At 40.6% G+C, this 25,155-nt stretch overlaps 1 protein-coding gene across 2 annotated transcripts in view; it reads right to left on the bottom strand.

Annotated features, from left to right (window-relative positions):
- The window catches only part of UBQLN1 (ubiquilin 1), a 56,612-nt gene extending 42,348 nt beyond the window's left edge, over positions 1 to 14,264 (bottom strand). Inside the window, exon 1 of one of the 2 annotated variants that reach the window (XM_057719865.1) lies at positions 13,604 to 14,264. In XM_057719865.1, coding sequence (XP_057575848.1) covers positions 13,604 to 13,786 — 183 coding nt within the window. In that variant the 5' untranslated portion in view covers positions 13,787 to 14,264. The remainder of the gene's footprint in view (positions 1 to 13,603) is intronic. The other variant, XM_057719864.1, reaches the window with a different exon arrangement.
- Between the last annotated feature and the right edge of the window lie 10,891 nt (positions 14,265 to 25,155).

Genomic DNA, 25,155 nt, shown 5'->3' with positions numbered 1-25,155 from the left:
AAACCTGAGGACACTATGCTAAGTGAAATGTCAGTCCCAAAAGGACAAATAGTATGACTCCACTATTATGAGAACCTAGAGTAGTCAAATTCACAGAGACAATAAGTAGAATGGGTGCTGCCAGAGGTTGACAAGAGGCGGATAATGGGCAACTATTGTTTAATAGGTACAGGGTTTCAGTTTTTCAAGATGAAGAGCTCTGGAGATGGACGGTGGTGATGCCTGCACAGCAATATGAACGTATTTAATGTCACTGAGATGTACACTCAAAAATGGTTAAGATGGTAAATTTTATATTTTAAGTATTCTAACAAAAAATTAATTTTATTTTTTAAGTGCCTATGAGAAAACTTAAATTACATATCTAGTTTACATTATCTCTCTATTGGGCACACTGTCACAGCAAAATTTTCCAGTGAGAAGGGTCCTCAGGAACAGTGTGACAAGACCTAGATCTGGTAAGCCCTAAGGCAAGGGTCAGCAAACTTCTTTAAAGGGATAAACAGTAAATATTTTCAGCTCTGTGGGCCATATGCTCTGTCCTGAAAGCACAGATAATATAGATGTGAATAGGCATGGTGGATTTGGCCCACTCTAGTTTGCTGACATCTGCCTTAAGCCATCTACTGTAACGGATGGCTCCTACCAGCTCAGACGGCTGAATTTTCAGGAATTGTGTAAGCCAGTTTAACATTGGTGGCCTAAAATCTTCCATGGGGAGAGGTATTTACACCATTGAAATCAGCAGACACTTCAAATCATGCTGTTTTTCCCAAAGAACTAGCTGATAAACATTTACCAGCACACCACCTGTTCTATGTAAAGAATTAACTTCTCTCCTATGCATTTAAAAGTATATTAGCTGGAGGGACTCCCCTGGTGGCGCAGCAGTTAAGAATCCCCCTGCCAATACAGGGGACACGGGTTCAACCCTGGGCTGGTAAGATCCCACCTGCCGCGGAGCAGCTACGCCCAGTCGCCTAGAGTCCATGCTCTGCAATGAGAAGCAATGGCTTCTCTTGTTGTGGAGCACAGGCCCTTACGTACTCAAGCTTTAGCAGTTGTGGTGCACAGGCTTAGCTGCTCTGAGGCAGGTGGCAATCTTCCTGGACCAGGGATACGAACCTGTGTCCCCTGCACTGGCAGGCAGATTCTTAGCCACTGCGCCACCAAGGAAGTGGTTAATTTTTATTTTTTAAAAAGTATATTAGAGAGAAGAATCAAGATGGTGGAGTAGGAGGATGTGTGCTCACTCCCTCTTGCAAGAGCACTGGAATTACAATTAACTGCTGAAAAATCAACAGAAAGACACTGGAACTCACCAAAAAAAACCACCCCACACCCAAAAACAAAGGAGAAGCTGCAATGAGATGGTAGGAGGGGCGCAATCGCGTTAAAATCAAATCCCATAAATGCTGGGTGGGTGACTCACAAGCTGGAGAACAGTTATACCGCAGAAGTCCTGAGGGTTCTGAGCCCCACATCAGGCTTCCTAACCTGGCAGTCCAGCAACGGGAGGAGGAATCCCCAGAGAATCAGACTTTGAAAGCCAGCAGGATTTGATTGCAGGACCTCCACAGGACTGGGGGAAACAGAGACTCCACTCTTGGAGGGCACACAAAAAAGTGCTCACCAGGACCCAGGGGGAAAGAGCAGTGACCCCATAGGAGACTGAACCAGACCTACCTGCTGGTGTTGGAGGGTTGCCTGCAGAGGTGGGGGGCAGCTGTGGCCCGCCGAGGAGACAGGGGCACTGGCAGCAGCGGTTCTGAGACGTGCTCATTGGCATGAGCCCTTCCAGAGTCCACCATTAGCTCCACCAAAGAGCCTGTAAGCTCCAGGGCTGGGTTGCCACAGGCCAAACGACCACCAGGGTGGGAACACAGCCCCACCCAATAGCAGACAAGCAGATTAAAGTGTCACTGAGCTCCACACACCAAATCAGATTAAAGTCTTACTGAGCTCCACCCACCCAGCCCAACCCACCATCAGTCCCTCCCATCAGGAAGCATCCACCAGCCTCCTAGACAGCTCCCTCCACAAGAGGGCAGACAGCAGAATCAAGCAGTATCAGCACTCTTTCATCTTGTGGAACTGAAAATCCCAGCCACATAAAGACAGAGAAAATGAAAAGGCAAAAGACTTTGTACCAGATGAAAGGACAAGATAAAACCCCAGAAAAACAACTAAATGAAGAGGAGATAGGCACTCGTCCGGAAAAAGAATTCAGAATAATGATGGTGAAGATGATCCAGGACTTTGAAAAAAGATTGGATGCAAAAATTGAAAAGTTGCAAGAAAAGTTTGCACCAAAGACCTAGAAGAATTAAAGAGCAAACAAACAGAGATATGCAACACAATAACTGAAATGAAAAATACACTGGAAGGAACCAACAGCAGATTAACTGTGCAGAAGGATGAATAAGTGACCTGGAAGACAGAATGGTGACAATCACTGATGTGGAAAAGAATAAAGAAAAAAGAATGAAAAGAACTGAAGACAGACTCAGAGACCTCTGGGACAATGCTAAACGTACCAACATTCGCATTATAGGGGTCCCAGAAGGAGAAGAGAGAAAGGACCTGAGAAAATACTGGGAGAGATTATAGTTGAAAACTTCCCTAACATAAGAAAGGAAATAGCTACCCAAGTCCAGGAAGCGCAGAGAGTCCCAGGCCGGATAAACCCAAGGAGAAACACACCAAGACGTATAGTAGTCAAATTGACAAAAATTAAAGACAGAGAAAAGTTATTAAAAACAACAAGGGAGGGCTTCCTAGGTGGCGCAGTGGTTAAGAATCCGCCTGCCAATGCAGAGGTCACGGGTTCGATCCCAGCTCCCAGCTCCAGGAAGATCCCACATGCCGCGGAGCAACTAAGCCCGTGTGCCAAAAAAACAAACAAACAAAAAGCAACAAGGGAAAAATGACAAATAACATACAAGGGAACTCCCATCAGGGTAACAGCTGATTTCCCAGCAGAAACTCTGCAAGCCAGAAGGGAGTGGCATGATATATTTCAAGTGATGGAAGTACCTACAACCAAGAATACTCTACCCAGCAAGGATCTCATTCAGATTCGATGGAGAAATCAAAAGCTTTACAGACAAGCAACAGCTAAGAATATTCAGCACCACCAAACCAGCCCTACAACAAATGATAAAGGAACTTCTCTAAGAGGGAAACAGAAGAGAAGAAAAGGATCTACAAAAACAAACCCAAAACAATTAAGAAAATGGTAATAGGAACATACATATCGATAATTACCTTGAATGTAAATGGACTAAATGCACCAAACAAAAGACACAGACTGGCTGAATGGATACAAAAACAGGACCCATATATATGCTGTCTCCAAGAGACTCACTTCAGACCTAGGGACACATACAGACTGAAAGTGAGGGGATGGAAAAAGATATTCCATGCAAATGGAAATCAAAAGAAAGCTGGAGTAGCAATACTCATATCAGATAAAATAAACTTTAAAATAAAAAATGTTAAAAGAGACAAGAAAGGACACTACATAAAGATTGAAGGATCAATCCAAGAAAAAGAGATAACAATTATAAATATATATGCACCCAATATAGGAGCACCTCAATACATAAGGCAAATGCTAACAACTATGAAAGAGGAAATCGACAGTAACACAATCATAGTGGGGGACTTTAACACCCCACTTACACCAATGGACAGATCATCCACACAGAAAATTAATAAGGAAACACAAGCTTTAAATGACACAATAAATCAGCTGGATTTAATAGATATCTAAAGAACATTACATCCAAATACAGCGGATTACCCATTCTTCTCAAGTGCACATGTGACATTCTCCAGGATAGATCACATTTTGGGTCACAAATCAAGCCTTGGTAAATTCAAGAAAATTGAAATTGTATCAAGCATCTTTTCCAACCACAATGCTATGAGATTAGAAATCAATTACAGGAAAAAAACTGTAAAAAAACACAAACACATGGAGGCTAAACAATATGCTAGTAAATAACCAAGAGATCACTGAAGAAATCAAAGAGGAAATCAAAAAATACCTAGAGACAAATGACAATGAAAACACAACGATCCAAAACCTATGGGATGCAGCAAAGGCAGTTCTAAGAGGGAAATTTATAAAGATACAATCCTACCTCAAGAAACAAGAAAAATCCCAAATAAACAATCTAACCTTACACCTAAAGAAAGGAGAGAAAGAGCAAACAAAACCCCAAGTTAGTAGACAGAGAGAAATCATAAAGATGAGAGCAGAAATAAATAGAGACAAAGAAAACAATAGCAAAAATCAATAAAACTAAAAGCTGGTTCTTTGAGAAGATAAATAAAATTGATAAACCTCTAGCAAGACTCACCAAGAAAAAGAGGGAGAGGACTCCAATCAATAAAATCAGAAAGGAAACAGGAGAAGTTACAACAGACACCACAGAAATAAAAAGCACAATAAGAGATTACTACAAGCAACTATATGCCAATAAAATGGACAACCTGGATGAAATGGACAGATTCTTAGAAAAGTATAACCTTCCCAGACTGAATCAGGAAGAAACAGAAAATATGAACAGACCAATCACAAGTAATGAAATGGAAACTGTGATTAAAAATCTCCCAACAAACAAAAGTCCAGGACCAGGTGGATTCACAGGTGAATTTTATCAAACATTTAGAAAAGAGCTAACACCCATCCTTCTCAAACTCTTCCAAAACATTGCAGAGGAAGGAACAATCCCAAACTCATTTTATGCAGCCACCATCACCCTGATACCAAAACCAGACAAAGATACTACAACAAAAGAAAACTACAGACCAAAATCACTGATAAATTTAGATGCAAAAATCCTCAACAAAATACTAGCCAACAGAATCCAACAACACATTAAAAGGATCATCCACCATGATCAAGTGCACTTTATCCCTGGAATGTAAGGATTCTTCAATATACACAAATCAATCAACGTGATACACCATATTAACAAACTGAAGGATAAAAACCACATGATCATCTCAATAGATGCAGAAAAAGCTTCTGACAAAATTCAACACCCATTTATGATAAAAACTCTCCAGAAGGTGGGCACAGAGGGAACCTACCTCAACATAATAAAGGCCATATATGACAAACCCACAGCAAACATCATTCTCAATGGGGAGAAACTGGAAGCATTCCCTCTAAGATCAGGAACAAGACAAGGATGTCCACTCTCACCACTACTATTCAACATAGTTTTGGAAGTCCTTGCCCAAGCAATCAGAGAAGAAAAAGAAATAAAAGGAATCCAAATTGGAAAAGAAGTAAAACTGTCACTGTTTGCAGATGACATGATACTATACATAGAAAATCCTAAAGATGCCACCAGAAAATTACTTGAACTAATCAACGAATTTGGTAAAGTTGCAGGATACAAAATTAACACACAGAAATCTCTTGCATTTCTGTACACCAACTATGAAAGATCAGAAAGAGAAATTAAGAAAACAATCCCTTTCACCACTGCAACAAAAAGAATAAAATACCTAGGAATAAACCTAACCAAGGACATAAAAGACCTGTACGCAGAAAACTATAAGACACTAAGGAAAGAAATCAAAGACGACACAAACAGATGGAGGGACATACCATGTTCTTGGGTTGGAAGAATCAACATTGTGAAAATGACTATACTACCGAAAGCAATGTACAGATTCAATGCAATCCCCATCAAATTACCAATGGTGTTTTTCACAGAACTAGAACAAGAAATTTTATGATCTGTATGGAAACGCAAAAGACCCCGAATAGCCAAAGCAATCTTGAGAAGGAAAGACGGAGTTGGGGGAATCAGGCTTCCTGACTTCAGGCTATACTACAAGGCTACAGTGATCAAGACAGTATGATACTGGCACATAAACAGAAATACAGATCAATGGAACAGCATAGAAAGCCCAGCGATAAACTATGGTCAACTAATCTATGACAAAGGAGGCAAGGATATACAATGGAGAAAAGGCAGCCTCTTCAATAAGTGGTGCTGGGAAAATTGGACAGCTACATGTAAAAGAATGAAATTAGAACACTTCCTAACACCATACACAAAAATAAACTCAAAATGGATAAAAGACCTAAATGTAAGGCCACACACTATAAAACTCCTAGAGGAAAACATAGGAAGAACACTCTTCGACGTAAATAACAGCAAGATCTTTTTTAATCCACCCCCTAGAACAATGGAAATAAAAAAAATAAGTAAGTGGGACCTAATGAAACTTCAAAGCTTCTGCAAAGCAAAGGAAACTATAAGCAAGATGAAAAGACAACCCCAGAATGGGAAAAAATATTTGCAAATGAATCAACAAAGGATTAATTTCCAAAATATATAAACAGTTCATCCAGCTCAATATCAAAAAAATAAACCCAATAAAAAAATGGGCAGAACACCTAAATAGGCATTTCTCCAAAGAAGACATACAGATGGCCAAGAGGCACATGAAAAGCTGCTCAACATTCCTCATTATTAGAGAAATGCAAATCAAAACTACAATGAGGTATCACCTCACACCAGTTAGAATGGGCATCATCAGAAAATCTACAAACAGTAAATGCTGGAGAGGGTGTGGAGAAAAATGAACGCTCTCGCACTGCTGGTGGGAATGTAAATTGATACAGCCACTATGGAAAACAGTATGGAAGTTCCTTGCAAAACTAAAACTAGAACTACCATATGACCCAGCAATCCCACTACTGGGCATATACCCAGAAAACACCATAATTCAAAAAGACACATGCACTCCAATGTTCATTGCAGCACTATTTACAATAGCCAGGACATGGAAGCAACCTAAATGTCCATCAACAGATGAATGGATAAAGAAGATGTGGCACATATATACAATGGAATGTTACTTAGCTGTAAAAAGCAATGAAACTGGGACATTTGTAGAGACATGGATGGACCTAGAGACTGTCATACAGAGTGAAGTGAGTCAGAAAGAGAAAAACAAATATTGTATATTAACACATATATGTGGACTATAGAAAAATGGTACAAATCAACCTGTTTGCAAGGCAGAAATAGAGACAAAGATGTAGAGAACAAACATATGGACACCAAAGGGGAAAGCGGGGAGGGCTGGCAGGGGGAAGAATTGGGAGACTGGGATACCAAATTGTACACTCTAAATATATGCAGTTTATTGTAAAAAATAAACAAATAAAAAGTTTAAAAAAAAAGTATATTAGCTGGAAAAATGGACAGTCATTCAAATCCCTTCTGTGCTCTGTGGTTCAGATGAAGATCCTCAGTTAAGAAAGGCTGTTCTAGGGACTTTCCTGGTGGTCCGACTTCCAATGCAGGGGATGCAGGTTCGAACCCTGCTGGGGGAACTAAGATCCCACATGCTGTGTGGCGCAGCTCAGCCACGCCCCCCCCCCTCCAAAAAAAAGGGCTGTTCCAGAAGAATTGTTCCGGTAACCGGAAGTGAGAACGAACGTCCTATGGCAGTCAAGAGTGGTGAGCTAAGGGTAGAGCAGTTTACAAACAAAGCAGTGAGAGGAAGGCATGAAACCATGAGATTATGTATACAGACAGCCATCCAAATCCACAAATTCAAATCCACAAATGCAGAGGGCGACTCTGGGACTTGAGCACTTGCAGGTTTTGGTAACCACAGTGGGTCCTGGAACCAATTCCCAGCAGATACCAAGGGACAACTGAACTGAACTCAGTAAAGACTGAATAATTGGTAGTGACTATTAATTACACATTATCATGCATATTGTCTAGATTCATTTGTAAACAAATATTTACTGAGCCCATACTATGTGCTAGGCTGTGGTGACACAAGAGTGAACAATCACAGATCCTCTCTAGCAACAAAATAAGCATAATCGAGTAATCACGTAAATATAGGCTTTAAATTGTAATAAATTATGACAAAAAACAGGGTGCTGTGAGAAAGCACAACGGGGAATCCCAACCTACTCTGGAAAATCAGGGATACTTCTTTGAGAAAGTGACCTTTGCACTGAGTGGGAATGCGCAAAGAATGGGAGGCATTCCAGGTAGCAAGAACAAATTGCATAAAACTCCTGAGGCAGGAAAAAAAATATGTGATTAACAGATCAAGGAACTAAAAACTCTATGAAGCAAGAGCCACGTGACCAGGGAGGAAAGACAGCGTGAGAATGGAGAGGTAGGACAGACTCTTATCACACAGGGCTTCATGGCTACCTTATATTAAGTCCACGATCAATGGGGAGCCATTAGTTTTATGTAGAGGATAACCGGATCTGATTAATATTTTTCAGAGACTGCTCTAGGAATTAACGAGGGGGACTAACCAGTAGGCTGCCATAGTATCTAGGCAAGAAATAATGGCAACTTAGTGAAGTCAATTCTCAGTTTTAAAAGTATCTACTTAGGGGAGGGAATACAGGGATATGTGTATAAAAACAGTTGATTGAACTTGGTGTACCCCCAAAAAAATAAAAAAAATTAAAAAGTATCTACTTAGGGACTTCCCTAGTGGCACAGTTGTTAAGAATGCACCTGCCAATGCAGGGGAAACAGGTTCTATCCCTGGGCCCGGAAGATCCCACATGCTGAAGAGCAATTAAGCCCATGCACCACGACTACTGAGCCTGCTCTCTAGAGCCCACACACTGCAACTATTGAGCCTATGTGCCACAACTATTGAAGAGAAGCCTGCATACTGCAACAAAGAGTAGCCCCTGCTTGCCACAACTAGAGAAAGCCCGTGCACTGCAATGGAGACCCAACACAGCCAATAAATGAATTTATTGAGGGAAAAAAAAAAGTACCTACTTAATCTATTAAATACTCCATTGTAGCAATTTTTGGCCTCAGGACACAACTCTTAGAAATTTGAAACCCATAGAGTTTTTGTTTATGTAGGTTATATCTACTGATATACTAGAAACTAAAACTAAGAAATCTTTAAAAATATTAATTCACTTTAAGATAACGATAAACTCATTATGCTAATGAAAATACTTTAACAAAAAAACAACTATTTTCTTAGTGTGAGTAGCACTGTTTTAAATTTTTCTTAAATCGCTTTAGTGATTCTAAAATCACTTTAGTCTTGTAATAGAAGACAACTAGATTTTCATATCTGTTTTGAAATCCCACGTCATATAGATTCTGAAAAAGCATGTTGTTTGTTTTCGAGAAACTTAGAGTGAAAAATACAAATAACATCTCAGAACTATCATGAAAGTAATTTTGATCTTATGATCCTCCTAGAAGGGCCCTGGGGACCCCCAGAACATATTAAGAACTGCTGCTTGAGTAACAGAAATCCAAGTAATCACAATAAGATATTTCACAGCAACTAGGAAGGCTACAATCAAACACAGACAACAAGTGTTACACACAACAGAAAGTAACTGGAATCCTCACCTACTGCTGGTGGGAATAAAATTTGGTACAGCTACTTTGTAAAATAGTTTGGCAGTCCCTCAAAAAGGTAAACAGAAAGCTACCACATGACCCAGTAAATTCAACTCATTAGGCATACGCTCAAGAAATATGAAAACATGTCCACAAAAAAACTTGTATAAGTATTCACACAGGTGTTATTCATAATGGTCAAAAAGTAGAAGCAACCCAAATGTCCATCAATTGAAAAATGGAGAAATAAAATGTGACATGCATATGCATACATTGGAACATTATTCAGCAACAAAAAGGAAGTACTGATACATGCTACAGCATGGATAAATCTTGAAAACATTATGCTAAAAAACCAGCCACAAGTTTTCACAATCTGGTGTGTATTTTACCCCTACGGCACATTTCAAATCAGTCTAGCCACATTTTAAGTGCTCAACAGTCAGAGGTGGCTGGAGGCACCACTGTGGACAGGAGTTCTAGATCCACACTATAAAGTATAACTTGAAATATCTGTAGTAATGACACTGAGGCAATGTAATTTCCCTTATCAAGGAAAGGTTCAATTTCATTCAATACATAATATTTACTTTATGTCTAAGTACCTTAATATTTTTCTAAAAGATTCAAGTGACGAAGATATTTTCTAAAACTAGAACATATACTGCCTGAATATTTCAGGTGACTATTTCAAAATCTTACACTATAATCTAGAGAGCTACAAAATCCCAGAACAAGCTAGTTAGGCACTAGTATATGGAAGCGCCCTTCCTTCTCTGCACTAATTTTAATCACTCACACACAGACAACATTCTTCTAGACTTCATCTTCCTTGCTAACACTTAGAAATCCTCAAACTGTTCCCGGTAGCAAATAATGAATAATTAATAGAAAACATAATCTCATACACGGACTTTCTGCCATTACACATTTTTAAAAATCTATTTACTCACATTATGGAAACACTTACTAATAAAACCACCTTGAAACACACATAGTAAAGCTTATAGTCTAACCACCCTTAGGTGGAAATTTAAACATTACTCAATTCATTCTGAGTACTCAATGAAAAATAAATTTCACTTTAATTTCAAAAAAGTCTAAGCTTTATTATCAACCTTGAACAAGTTAAAATTTATTAAACACAAATTGTATTAAAGCATCTTGTTTCTGCCTGTTATATACAAACAGAAACTGAGGGGAAAATAAGAAAATAACCACCTTACAACTTTTTTTAAACCTGACCCAAGAAATTTAATATAATTTCACCCAATCAATTATTAGAACATACTCATACAAATACTATTTCAGCATAATGTTATTAAGAGAATTTACATTATACAGAAAGAGTGAAAGAGATCTTAAATTGCAAAAATGGGATTTGCTGATAGCCTAAGCTTTTCCATATTATTCTTTTGTGGGTCTTTTGCTTACCCTCTTTACCTCTAAGATTAGAAGAATTTTCAGGACCAAATACTTGCCAATTTTTTACTAAACATTTTTAGTGAAATCTCAATGTTATTAAGTTTATTTTAATGACAAATTTTACTCTGAAGCAAATAGTTTAAATCTGTGAAACCCTCAGGAAAAATTTAAAATTATAAAATGACTGATCTTTTCTTGTGCTTCAAGTATAATTTTACAAACCATGTGGAAACTACTTTTCTTATTCTTGTACATTTTTCTGTATGTACCGCCCCAACAGAGCCCACAGGTGGTTCAATTTGTCTTCATATTCTTGATGCAGTGGTGATGAGCTTTAGTTTTTATCACATTTTCTGCTTCAACAGAAAGTATTCATCAAAATAAAAATTAAACTGCCATGAGAAACCATTGCTGCAGAGACTTTATCTATTAAAATTTTACTTTGCATACAGAGGAGTAAAACTAAAATTCCCACAAAATTTGAAATTCTAGTTTCACAATTACAAAAAGTTAAATCCTCACAGACAAAAACATAATAAACTGATCTAAATGAACTTTTCTATTTACAAAATATTGACTTTCTTTCTAATCTTTTACAGTAAAATGCTGAAAGCAGCCAGGATGTTGAAGACCTGAACCAGGAATCCTAGAAAGAACAACTATGGGCTTCAAAAGTTAATATGGCTACACACCCACTAGAATAGCTAAAAAAGACTGACATTATCAAATGTCAGTAGGAATGTAGAGCAACAGGAATTCCCATGCACTGTCAAGTGGGATAGTAAAAGAGTACAAGCACTTTTAAAAAGCATAGTTCCTTATGAAACTAAACTTACTGCTACCCTATGACCCAGTCATTCCACTTCTAAGTATTTCATAGGAGAGAGAAAAGGATTCGTCCAACAAAAAGATTCGTACAAGTGTTCATAGCAACTAACGGGAAAGAGCCCAGGTGACCCTCAATAGGAAAATGGATAGATTACGATGGTATATTCACACAATGGAAGACAACAAAAGGAAAGAACTGCTGATGATACACGACGAGTCTCAGAAACACTAAACTGAGTGAAAAAGCCTTACCCAAAAGAGTACACACCATATAATCCCACTTATGTGAAATTCTAGAATAAGCAAAACGAGTCCATGGAGAAAAAAAATCAAAACAGTGGCTGACGGAGGGTAGAGTGACTGAACTGACTGGGAAAGGGCTAGAGGGAACTTTCTAATTAATTATAAAGTTCTACAACTCCATAAGGCTTCGGATTACACAGGCGTATGTATTCGTCTAAACTCACGGAATGCCAACCAGGTGCATTTCACTGCAAGTCAAATTTAAGTAAAAAAAAAAAATTTAAGTTAAAAAACTGAACTCAGGTTAATGATATGCACATTGCTGAAGTGTTTTTTAAGGGTAACGTACAAATTACAATACTTGCAACTTACTTTTAAATGCACCCCCAAAAATAAAATTGACTGGTAAGTGATTAATTGTGTGATAGAGTAAACAAGGTAAGATGTTAATTGTAGGTGATGGACACATGGGTGTTCACTGCACAATTATTTCCATTTTCCTGTATGCTGGAAAATATTAAAACGTTACGGAAAATTTTTAGGAGAATTGAGAGACCAAAAAAAAAAATAGTGATTCAATAGGCGGTCAACGTTTCTCACTTGATGCTACACATTCTACTTACTACTTGACAAAACACCACCTTTCAGAACTATATAAAGAAATACCGCAATCATTTATTGTTCCTAGGGAAACTTATAAGTGCATTTCAGGAATTTGTGCTTCTTCATAAAGTGTTCACATTGTCTGAGATCTGTTGATCAACTGTCTGAGATCAATTCAATAATTACGGAAATATCCTAGGACGTATATTCAACTAAAATGATTTGTTAAATTCCTTAAGATTATTCATTAACTGCAAAAATTGTATTCCTGAACAGATTTTAAGCGGTAAATCATTTAATTTTCTCCATTAATTCCAATATCGTTCTCCTCTATTCGACTGCAAGCACTAATATCTGAATAGCGCAGCTATTCTCTAAAATCAAACAAAAACCTCCCCAAGACTGGCATCTAAGGAATGACAAACCTACTTGGGGAAAAAACAAAAAAAAAGACCCCAGCAAATCGTCAATGAAAGTCACCCAGCTTTCTCCTTAAGCCTTGTACTATTAAGATGTGGCTGAAAGCAATTTCTACGTCATAGTTAATTTTTTCTTTAAAGACTGGAAGGTGGGGAAATTTTCAGCAGTCAAAACGCAAAACTAAACGTACACGTGCTCCTCACCCCCCAAATCTACCTTAACCCGCAGGCAGGTAAAACAATGAGCACCCCCTCTTTTTCCTTCAGGAGACAAAACCGCAGACCAAGCTAAGGCAAACCCTCGCGCAGCCTCCACCCCGCCCGGAGCCAGGCGGCGGGTCCCCTTCCTTTGTGAAGAGCCGGAGGCAGGCGGCTGGGGGCGGGGAGCTGGGGGAAGCGGCTGGGGGTCTGCGGACCCCCGAGCAGGAGGAACGCGCCGAGGGAAGCGGCGTCGGCGCGTCCCACAAACAGGCCTTACGGCCCCGCCACAAATCTCTGCGGCGCCCCCAGGAGCAAACCCATGAAGCTGCGTGTGATCTAAAACGGTATGAGACCCGGGAGAAAGGCCGAGGGCACCTCCGGACGACCCCCTCCTCCCAGGCCCTTGCAAAACCGTCTCCTCTCGCGGCGCGCGGAGGTCCTGCCGCCATCCCCACCCCGCCCCGAGCTCAGGGCGGCCCTCACCTGCTGGACGGAGCTATTCTCGGGCACTGCGAACTCCTCCTTCTCCTTCGGGGTCTTCACGGTGACTTTCATGATCTTGGGTTCCGTGGAGGCGGCGGCGGCGGCGGGGGCGCCCGCACCTTCGGCCGCGGCGGCGCTGTCCTGGGAGCTCGGAGGGCCGCCGCTTTCACCATTCTCGGCCATGGCGGCAGCGGTGACTCAGGGGCGCAGGAGGGAGCAGGCGGGCGAGGGGCAGCCAGGCGACGCCGGAGCCGGCCGGCTGAGACAGCGGAGAACGTGGGGCACGCCGCCTCCGTGACAACGGGCGCAGGGCTGCCTTGGCGGGCGAGGGGCCGCGGAGCTTGGCGTGGGCTCCGGCGCAGGCCCCGGTCGGGCGCTCGGCAGCCGCCGTATGTTCAGACGCCGCTCGGTTGCAGCGACATCCGCAGCCGCCGCCGCTTCCTCCTCCTCCCCGCCCCTCCCCCCACGTCTCTCCGCCGGCGCCGCGCGGGGCACGCCGGGTAACGCGGCTGGCGACGTCGCCGAGTCATCCCTGGCCGGCGCCGCTCGGAGTTCTGGCCGCTTTTCTTTTCCTCTCCCGCTCCATTGTTCAAAGCGTAGGCGTACTCAGAGTGAAGGACTAGAAACAAAGTGGGGCGGAAGAGGTCAGTTGAATTCTTTTTACCCCTTTCACCAAAAAATAAATTGGCGGGTTCTGGGAGGCACCGTAAGGGCGCGCGGGGATGATGTCACGGCTAGCGAAATTACTGGAAAGGGGGCTCGACCACTGGGCGCTGCGGCCGGAAATGCGCCTGCGCGCTAGCGGGCCAGGTAGTTTCCCCCACCCCTACGCCTCCCACCTTGCGGTTACGGTGCGCATCCCTTCCGCCTGTGGTTGCTCCACGCACCCCGCCCTGGGAGGAGGGTCTGGAAGAAGTTCCCGGGAGGTTTCTTTATGGTTGATTTTTTAAATGTGCTTAAATTTTGCATACTTGAAAATTTTTAAACGCTTGCTCTTAACTGCCCTGTCCGCTGGCGTGGAAAGATAAGTTAATGGAGAAAAAAGGTCCTCATCATAACGAAAGGAAAATGGAGTACCCGCCTGTACCCACCCTGCGCAATTCCGCGGAGTCATTGCCACATGTCCAGAGCTTCCCACTCTCGGGTCAGCCCGGTTTGGTCAGGTGATCAAGCCACCTGTGTTGACGGTGGCCTCCGCTCCTTCACTGACAGCCCTGCTAGTCCACCCCTGAATTCTCTGTGAATACTGTCGAAAATGTTTGGGGCAGAAACAGGGTACCCAAGGAGTAACCACCCAACTGGGAAAGTTTTATGTAGCTGAGGTGTTCACTTATATCAAATTAAGTTACTGCTCCACTGCAGACTTTAATTAAAGGTAGTTGTTCAAAAATTATTTTCAGTGTAGTGTGAGTATAAATATGAAACAGGAAGTTAATTTTCCCCTAGAGAATTCTAATTTTGAAATGACCTCATCATTTGTCTTTAAAGATGACTTGCAAAGAACGTACAACACTAGACATGAATTTTATTAACTAGTATTGCTCAAATGTAAACTAACACCACACCGTGACCCAAATATGCAAAGATATACTGTGCATTTCTGTTCTTAAGCCATCCTGTTCTGTTCTGGCTATAAGTACTCTTGCATGAAGACCACTTTTAAGCTGAGTCACTTTGGAATCTGGGTCTAAGAGAAGTTCTGAAAGTATAAATTGCAATATAGACATCGTTTCAAATCAGCTAAGTTTCTGGCAGCATTGTTCAATAACATGAAGAAATTACACAAGGCTTTCTATTAAAGGACGACTATTTGCTTATGTTTAGATGTGAGGTAATCATTACTTCTCAAGGTAGAAAGTTCCACCATTGGAAAACTAATCGTTTATATCTAACCCTGTGCTTATGAAATTGCTGTGTGGTTATCTACATTAATTTCCAGAAAATTCTGATGTGTACACACAATTGGTGAAGTACTCTATCTGTAAGAATATACAGTATAGTAATTTATTATGGCCCTTTTTAGAAACAATCCTGTCTTATAAGAAACTATTGGAGGTGTGGATCTAGATCCAGGATCAGCAAACCTTCAGAGAAGACTAGATAGTAGATATGTTGGGCTTTGTGGGCCATACATTTTCTGTCTTAAATGCTTAGCTTACCCTTGTAGCACAAAGCAACTATAGACAATACATACATGACTAAGCCTGGCTGAGTAGAACTACTTACAAAAACAGGCATAGGATCTGACTTGGCCCACAAGATCTTGATGTCTTTTTGAGGCATTTTCTTTTGAATGATTTTTGTTTATTAAATAGTCTGGAAAAAAATTACAAGAGCATATTTCCTTCACTCTGTAGACGTTAATTAAGCACATTGATGTCCAAATACTGTGTTGAGGATACAGAGACAAATAAGATTCAGTCTCTGCCCTCAAAAAGCTTAGAGGCAAGTTGGATGAGGGGTAGAAGAATGGAGGGAGGGGAAGAGAAGCAGTGCTGTGCTGGTAGATGTTTAATAACCAACTCTCCAGAGAAAAACAAGCTTTGATTTTGTAGCCTTTCCCAATCTTCTTGATGTAAATACTTGCAAAATGGTCAATCTCAAGCTACCAACTTGAGGTCCTTGCTCACAAAATTCCTGAAATTTTATCATTCATTTCTCACAAGCCAATATGAGCCAGCTCTAACTGGATAGATCCCTCTTTATGAGTCTCAGTATGCAAAGTTCAAGTGTAATAGTAAGTTATTGTTCACATGGTAGAAGAATTCTTCCTTGGCAAAATGAGTCAATCAGTTCAATCAATCAACAAGAATTTATTAAACAAACTTTAATCCTGTGTCCAGGAACTTACATAGTAACACAGGGTGGTACATATGTCCTCATGTTACTCCCCTACTCAAGATCCATTGTAAGGTCCCATTGTCTCAAAAATGAAGGCCAACCTTCTTAACTAGATTCAATGCCTTCCACAAGTAACTCCTGGTCTTTCAAGCTTCACTCCCATTACTTTATAGATACAATCTGCTGCAGTCAAACATGTTTATTCCCATCTCTAGAAGCACTTGTACATTGTACTTTTCTCACCTGTGATCATTCCTTCAAGTCACTACCCCCCCCCCCCCACTTTGTACCCATTATTGCTGCTGCCTTTTTTTTAGAAAACACCCAAGAAGAATCATTTTTTTCTCTGACCTTCATCATAATTATTTGCACTCTTCACTTGACAATTCATCACTTGTAACATACCTTCTATTATCTAAAACTATTCCTCCTGCTAACAGTTTGGTTTACACCCTCATTAATTCTGGCCTAGATTACAACAATAACCTCCTACAGACTCCTCTGCCTCAGTCTAAAGTTACCATCCTCAAAACTATTTTTTATTAGTGCCATATGTTATCCTTCTAGAACTAAGCTTTCATTATGACACCCAGAAAATTGTAATTAACTCTCACCAAAGTTTCAGAATAGTATCTAAACTTGTGGCATGGCATCCAGGGCCCTCTGTGACCAAAAGACCGTGCTCCTCATTCATATCTTACACTCAGCCAAGTGAGTCCACTAAGCATTCCAAGCTTGTCTTGTGCTTTCCTGCCTCTAGGCTTCAACACATTTTCACTGCAAGTAGAAATTCTTCCCTCTCATTTTGACTTCATTGTTTTACCCATCCTTCAAGATTTACCTGAAATGTGACTTTCCCTAACAATTTTTCCCTGATAATATTTTTTTAACCAGACATATTCTCTAAATACTCTATATTCACATATGACTTTGTTACCTTTCTGGTATCACTTACCACATTCTGCCTTGTGTTGCTCTTAATTGTGTGCATATTTCCTTTATTAGACAAGGTCCTTGAAAACAGGGATCCAGTCTTAATCATCAAATGTACCACACAATGCCTAAGCTAATTTCTTGGCATGAGAGCATTTACTGCTAAAATGACTTGTTGAACTGTCAGTTTTACCACTAGAGATAAAATTCATTTAGATCAGTAAATCATATTTTATACTCCCCCAAGGTTTATAGTGCAGCAATGATAGATAGATAGATAGATAGATAGATAGATAGATAGATAGATAGATAGATAGATAGATAATGTATACATACCATACATAACTGGAACCTTATTTGCTTTGCAATAGTTTTAGAGGAAGAAAACATTATTCACACCCTGCTTGGTGCAGGGGAAGGAGGGAGAGTCAGAGAAGGATTTTAAAGAAAATGATTTGAGTCAGATCTTAAGGAATGGATATTATTTGGTTAAGTGTATTGAAAGGGGCAACTCCATGAGAAAGATACAGTGGTGAAAAATACAAACTCTTCTAGGTCACTGATCTTAAACTGTGGTCCACAGCCTAGGAACAGTCCATGAATATCTCTAGGGCTACTTCCAAATCAAAGGGAGTAGGGTAAAATGTTCAATACATTTCTGAGTCTTAGGACTGAGGAAGGAGGTGGTGGTGAGGAAGGTTGTGTATTAATTTGTCAACTAAAACTTTAGACCACTGGTTAGAGTGTACAAATACATCTACAGCCACCACAAGCTTTGAATACAAGCTGCTAAGTAGGATCTCACAGCTGTGCCAGCCACTGTGTAACACACAGAAGCAATGAGAGGGCCAGCAGTGGCACAAGGGAGGGAGATATAGCAAGCCTCTCTGAAGAACACACCTGGGGTCCTTATTTTGCTCCAGTCTCACCATTTCTTTTTAATTTTTATTTTGAAATAATTATAAACTCAAAACTAGCAAAATAGAAGTAGCAAAAATAGTACTACAGAGTCCTGTGTACCCTTCATCCAGCTTCCCCCAGTGGTGACATCTTAAATTTTTGCTGCATAATATCAAACTAGGAAATTGCCATGTTAACTAGACTACAAACCTTATTCTGTTTTCACCATATCTTTAAATCTTCATTGATTTGTGCATGTATGTATGTGGTTCTGTGCAGTTTTATCCTATGTATAGTTTCACGTAACCATAGCTAGATGCCAGGATACAGAACCATTCCATCACCAGTCTCACTATTTTTTATCGTTCCTTTGTAGCAGTGTTTCTCAACCTTGACACTACTGGCATTTGAGACCAGATCATTCTTTGTTTGCAAGGGTGGGGGTGCATCGTAGGATATCTAGCAGCATCCTGACCTCTACTCAGTAGATGCCAGGAGTACTACCACCCCACCACTATTATGACAATCAAAACTGTGTCTAGACATTGCCAAATGTCCCTTGGGAAGCAGTCTGTGCAGAGAGCTGGTGGGATCATCCTTACCACCTACATTTTTCGTCTTCCTCTGTCACAGAGTGGAATAACATGTTATCAAATATCAAAGAATCATATTTCACTACAAAGTCTCTTTAATTCTGAATTGATTTATATTACTCATGATAAATCTTACTGTGGATTTTCTCCAATATTGGTAAGTATTGCCAGAATTCCATGATGAACTTTCTTTTAATTTGTTATTACATTTCGCCTACTCATCTCTTATCAGGAGTCTGAATTTATTCAGGCCTTATGAAAATGCCTAAAAATAGTCATAGACTGTTCTCTTTCGACCTCTCTTATAAATAGGATACTACTGATAAACTGAGACACAGTCCCTAGGGCAAGCATTGAATATCTTACGAAAGTGGTAAGACTGGTCCTCCTGGAAACATACAAATACAAGGATAAATATTTTTATAATTAGACTCAAGCTTGGTTTTATTCTGTGTAAAACTCCAAGCCTTATGATTTCTTTTCAGAGGACAGATTTATTCAAAACACATGTATTTGGAATGTGTTTCCTGACCTTAGTAGGTTACCTTATGTGAAGAGTCTGCCATCTTGTGTAAATTAACCAAATGAATCATGGAGAAATTTTAGGTGCTCTCTGAAAGCAGAGAGAGGTAAGTTAAAGAGTACAAAATCTATGAAGCAAATCATCTAGGAATTTCAGAGGATAATAATGCTTCTGGCAGGGGCAGGGGGTGGGGGGGAATGCTTCTGAATGCTGGGGAGTTTTGTAGCACTCAAGAAGGCAACTTAAAGGGAATTCCCTGGCAGTCCAGTGGTTAGGACTCTGTACTCGCGATGCCGAGGGCCCAGATTCAACCCCTAGTTGGGAAACTAAGATCCCACAAGCTGCACAGCACAACCCAGAAAAAAAGAGGCAACTTATTGAGATATTTTAGAAAGGGAGATGAGAAGAGTTAAAAAAAATTAGTCATCCAGTCCTTTCATTTCATCCAAATAATTCTTAAAATCTTGGTTCTCAAATGAGTTGAAGGGTGAAGACAGAACATCATAGCTTATCTAAGTTGTTCTGTAGTCTAACAAGAATTGTAAAGGGTTTGAGATTTTTCCCTACTTACAAGCTAACATTTCATGGAATACTAGTAGAAGACACATGACTCAGACACAAAGGATTTTGTTACAGTAGTAGCAGTGGCCAGTGTATCAGCATTTTCTTGCACTGGTTCCCCAATCCCTAACTTCTGCAGAATGATGCAAAGGGGGCCAGGTGACACCTGTACATGCAGTGGGTTGCATTATAAGAGGAACCTCAAGTGTGTGGAGCCTATATCTTTTAAATGTGCACTAAGCCTCTGGCCCTTTGCTCTGGAGGGAGATACTATGTTTTCAAAAACCGCTGTCCAAATATCCTTGAAAAAATAGCCCCAAGCAAAGGCAGTGTATTAATTTCCTATTTCTGCTATGACAACCATAAATTTAGTCGCTCAAATCAGCACAGATTTTTCTTACAACCCTGGAGGTCAGAAGTCCAAAATGGATCTTAAAGAGCTGAAAATGAAAGACTGTTCCTTCTGGAGACTCTGGAGGAGAATCCATTCCTTGCTTTTTCCAGCTTCTGAAAACTGTCCACATGTCCTGGCTTGTGGCCAAATCGCTTGAACATCTGCTTCCATTGTCGATTTCCTCTGGCTTTCCTGCCTCCCTCTTTCCCTTATAAAGACCTTATAAAGATGATGTTGGACCTTCCCACATAATCCAGGATAACCTTTCCATTTTAGGATCCTTAACCACATCTGCAGAGTCCCTTTGGCATGTAAGGTGACAGATTCATAGGTTCTGGGGATTAGGATATGGACATCTCTGGGGAGCCACTCTTCTGCCCACCAGCAGCAGTCAGTGCCTGTATTTATAAGATGTGCAGAATTATGAGAGACCCATAAAGAATTTTCTCCTAATAATATCCACTCCTTGTTTCTATAGTTTCTTGGCTTCTGGCAAACTTTGCTGTCAGTATGCCACTCTTGTTTGTCATTCTGACTAATCTAACCACTAGAGGCTGGGACCAAATCCATTGTTTGTTTCATATAACATTTAATAAGGCTACTATCAATAGACTCCAAGGAGCAGGATGAGGCCAATCTGCCGTATCAGACCCAATCAGCTGAGCAAATCCCATAAGCCATCAGAATCTACTTTGGCTGCTTCCTAGGTATTGTTTCTGTATTGACTTTTCCCCTTGGCCCAAGGCATTAACCTAGTTACAGCAGGATGTCTTAGCAGTTGCACATGTTTTGCCATGGCCTGCAAGGAGGAAATCTAAGGCAATTATATCAATCATAGCAACCCTAAGCAGTGAGCTGAGGCTGGCTTGAATGCATTCCAGGGTCAATGTGATGTCATCAATCTTTAGCTAAAGTCAGGACAAGTTTTGTCCTACCTCTTCTAATTCAGTGGTTCTCGTTGTAGGAATAACTGCTCACTGGTTGCATGTAGATAGCAATCCCTATTGTAAGTAATTCCTCTGAGAAACTCTTCCAAGTAATCAAAAGCAGCTTCATTTTGAATAGTTCTCCCAGCAATTTGAGGGCCGTGTGATCTACTGATGGTGTTTCTTATAGGTATCTTATGACCTCCCCTAAGGTGCAAGCCACTGTATTTTCAAGAGGAGGCAAGTTAATGCCTTACGTCCACATAAGCAGTACAGTCCTGGGTGCACATGGTTTTTTTTGTTTTGCTTTGTTTTGGGTTTTTTTGGCAGTGCAGCGTGTCATGTGGCTTCTTACCTGACACCCCCCCTGCAGTGGAAGCATGGAGTCTTAACCACTGGACCACCAGGGAAGTCCCCTGGGTGCACATGGAACCCCCAAATGTGATTGGCAGCTGGTTGGTAGGCCTTAGGTTCCTAGCTCAGTTTGAATAACTGAGTCTAGTGCTTGTTTATGGAGGGACTTCCTACAGGCAGGCAGTCCAAATTGACCTGTTTATCCATGCCAACTGCCAGGTGGCATTCATCCAACCCATAGAATGACTAGTGAAGGCTACAGGAATGGGAGTGGGGAAGATATCCAGAGGTGCTGACGTATGTTTTGCATGGGAGGTGCAGGGGCCAGTCCATTCCTTGTCATTTTCAGTTGGCTTCTTACTAAGATTAAGGAGAATGGCAGTTGTGGTCAGAGCTATCCTGTGAGGTATGGCAGACCCAGCAGTGAGTTAAACCTAGTGTTTGCTAGTTCAGGTGATCCTCACCTAAGTGTTTTTCTTCATGAGGAAAGACCCAGGGATAGCTCTGAAAGACAGAAGATCATTAATGTCTCTCCTTTACCTGTGCCTCCCAAGGTCAAAGATGTTCCTTCTCCTATTGCTAGGATTGTTTACCTCCCCCACTAAAAAATCAGTATGTCCTATTTCAGTAACTATAACTTCACCATTTCTCCAGTAACCCCCTACTCACACCCAGACCTTCCATGCAGAAGCGTAGCTGCAAAAGGCATAAAAACATTTTTCTAAAACATATAGGGACCTGTTATGTCTCCCATTTTGGCCCTTATGGAACATGTTAGGGGGACTCGGAGCAAAGTATTCAACTATGTAGTCATTATCCTTGTAAGCTAGGAACATGTCCATCCAACAACAGAATTCAAGTAGCTGAATCAGATTTGTTTATTTTATTTATTTATTTTTAATATTTATTTATTTTGGCTGCGGTGAGTCAGTTGTGGCACATGGACTCTTCATTGCAGCATGCAGACTTCTTAGTTGCGGCACAAGAACTCTTAGTTGTGACATGCATGCAGGATCTAGTTCCTGGACCAGGGATTGAACCCAAGCCCCCTTCATTGGGAGTGCAGAATCTCACACACTGCATCACCAGGGAAGTCCCCAGATTTAAGTTTATTTTTTATTTTTTTAAGCTCTTTATTGTAATATAATTGCTCTACACTCTTGTACCAATTTTTGAGGTACACCAAAGTGAATAAGCTGTTTTTATACATATATCCCAATATCCCCTCCCTCCTGCGACTCCCTCCCACCCTCCCTGTCCTGGCCCTCTAAGGCATCACCATCATTGAGTTGATCTCCCTTTGTTATGCAGCAACTTCCCACGACCTATCTATTTTACAGTTGGTAGTGTATATATGTCTATGCTACTCTCATTTCATCCCAGCTTCCCTTTGCCCCCCGCCCCCCAACCTCATGTCCTCAAGTCCATTCTCTGCATCTGCATCTTTATTCTTGCCCTGTCACTGGGTTCATCAGTACCATTTTCTTAGATTCCATATATATGTGTTAGCATACTGTATTTGTTTTTCTTTTTCTGGCTTACTTCACTCTGTGTGACAGACTCTAGGTCTATCCTCCTCATTGCATATAGCTCAATTTCATTCTTTTATGGCTGAGTAACATTCCATTGTATATATGTGCCACATCTTCTTTATCCACTCATCTCTCGATGGGCATTTAGGTTGCTTCCATGTCCTGGCTATTGTAAATAATGCTGCAATGAACATTATAGTACATGTTTCTTTTTGGATTATGGTTTTCCCTGGGTATATGCCCAGTAATGTGATTACTGGATCATATGGTAATTCCATTTTTAGTTTTTTTTTTTTGAATCTGGCAAAGATGCTTTTAATTTTTTTTTTTTGGGGGGTACACCAGGTTCAATCAACGTTTTTATACACATATCCCCGTATTCCCTCCCTTCCTTGACGCCCCCCCCTCGAGTCCCCCCCACCCTCCCTGCCCCAGTCCTCTAAGGCATCGTCCATCCTCGAGTTGGGCTCCCTTTGTTATACAACAACTTCCCACTGACTATTTTACAGTTGGTAGTATATATATGTCTGTGCTACTCTCTCGCTTCTTCTCAGTTTCCCCTTCACCCCCTGCCCCCTCCCATACCTTGAGTTCTCCAGTCCATTCTCTGTATCTGCATCCTTGTTCTTGTCACTGAGTTCATCAGTACCATTTTTAGATTCCGTATATGTGAGTTAGCATACAATATTTGTCCTTCTCTTTCTGACTTACTTCACTATGTATGACAGATTGTAGTTCTAGCCACCTCATTACATATAGCTCCATCTCATCCCTTTTTATAGCTGAGTAATATTCCATTGTATATATATGCCACATCTTCTGTATCCATTCATTTGTTGATGGGCATTTCGGTTGCTTCCATGTCCTGGCTATTGTACATAGTGCTGCAATAAACATTATGGTACAAGTTTCTTTTGGGATTATGGTTTTCTTTGGGTATATGCCCAGGAGTGGGATTACTGGATCATATGGGAGTTCTATTTGTAGTTTTTTAAGGAACCTCCAAATTGTTTTCCATAGTGGCTGTACCAACTTACAGTCCCACCAACAGTGCAGGAGAGTTCCCTTTTCTCCACACCCTCTCCAACATTTGTTGTTTCCAGACTTTGTGATGATGGCCATTCTGATTGGTGTGAGGTGATACCTCATTGTGGCTTTGACTTGCATTTCTCTGATGATGAGTGATGTTGAGCATCTTTTCATGTGTTTGTTGGCCATCTGTATGTCTTCTTTGGAGAAATGTCTATTTCGGTCTTCCGCCCATTTGTGAATTAGGTTATTTGCTTTTTTGGTATTAAGCTGCATGAGCTGCTTGTATATTTTGGAAATTAATCCTTTGTCCATTACTTCGTTGGCAAGTATTTTCTCCCATTCTGAGAGTTGTCTTCTTGTCTTGTTTATGGTGTCTTTTGCTGTGCAAAAGCTTTTAAGTTTCATGAGGTCCCATTTGTTTATTCTTGATTTTATTTCCATGATTCTAGGAGATGGGTCAAAAAGGATCTTGCTGTGATGTATGTCATAGAGTGTTCTGCCTATGTTTTCCTCTAGGAGTTTTATAGTGTCTGGCCTTAGATTTAGATCTTTAATCCATTTTGAGTTTATTTTTGTGTATGGTGTTAGGAAGTGTTCTAATTTCATTCTTTGACATGTAGCTGTGCAATTTCCCCAGCACTACTTATTGAAGAGACTGTCTTTTTTCCATTGTATATTCTTGCCTCCTTTGTCAAAGATAAGCTGCCCATATGTGTGTGGGTTTACTTCTGGTTTCTCTATTTTGTTCCATTGATCTTCCTTTCTGTTTTTGTGCCAGTACCATACTGTCTTGATCACTGTAACCTTGTAGTATAGTTTGAAGTCAGGAAGCCTAATTCCACCAATTCTGTGTCTCCTTCTCAAGATTGTTTTGGCTATTCGGGGTCTTTTGCGTTTCCATACAAATCGTAAGATTTCTTGTTCTACTTCTGTGGCAAATGCCATTGGTAATTTGATAGAAGA

Source organism: Hippopotamus amphibius, chromosome 2 (assembly GCF_030028045.1).
Source record: "Hippopotamus amphibius kiboko isolate mHipAmp2 chromosome 2, mHipAmp2.hap2, whole genome shotgun sequence".
In the NCBI taxonomy this organism is placed as follows: Eukaryota; Metazoa; Chordata; class Mammalia; order Artiodactyla; family Hippopotamidae; genus Hippopotamus; species Hippopotamus amphibius.
This window is presented reverse-complemented; position numbering and strand designations above follow the sequence as displayed.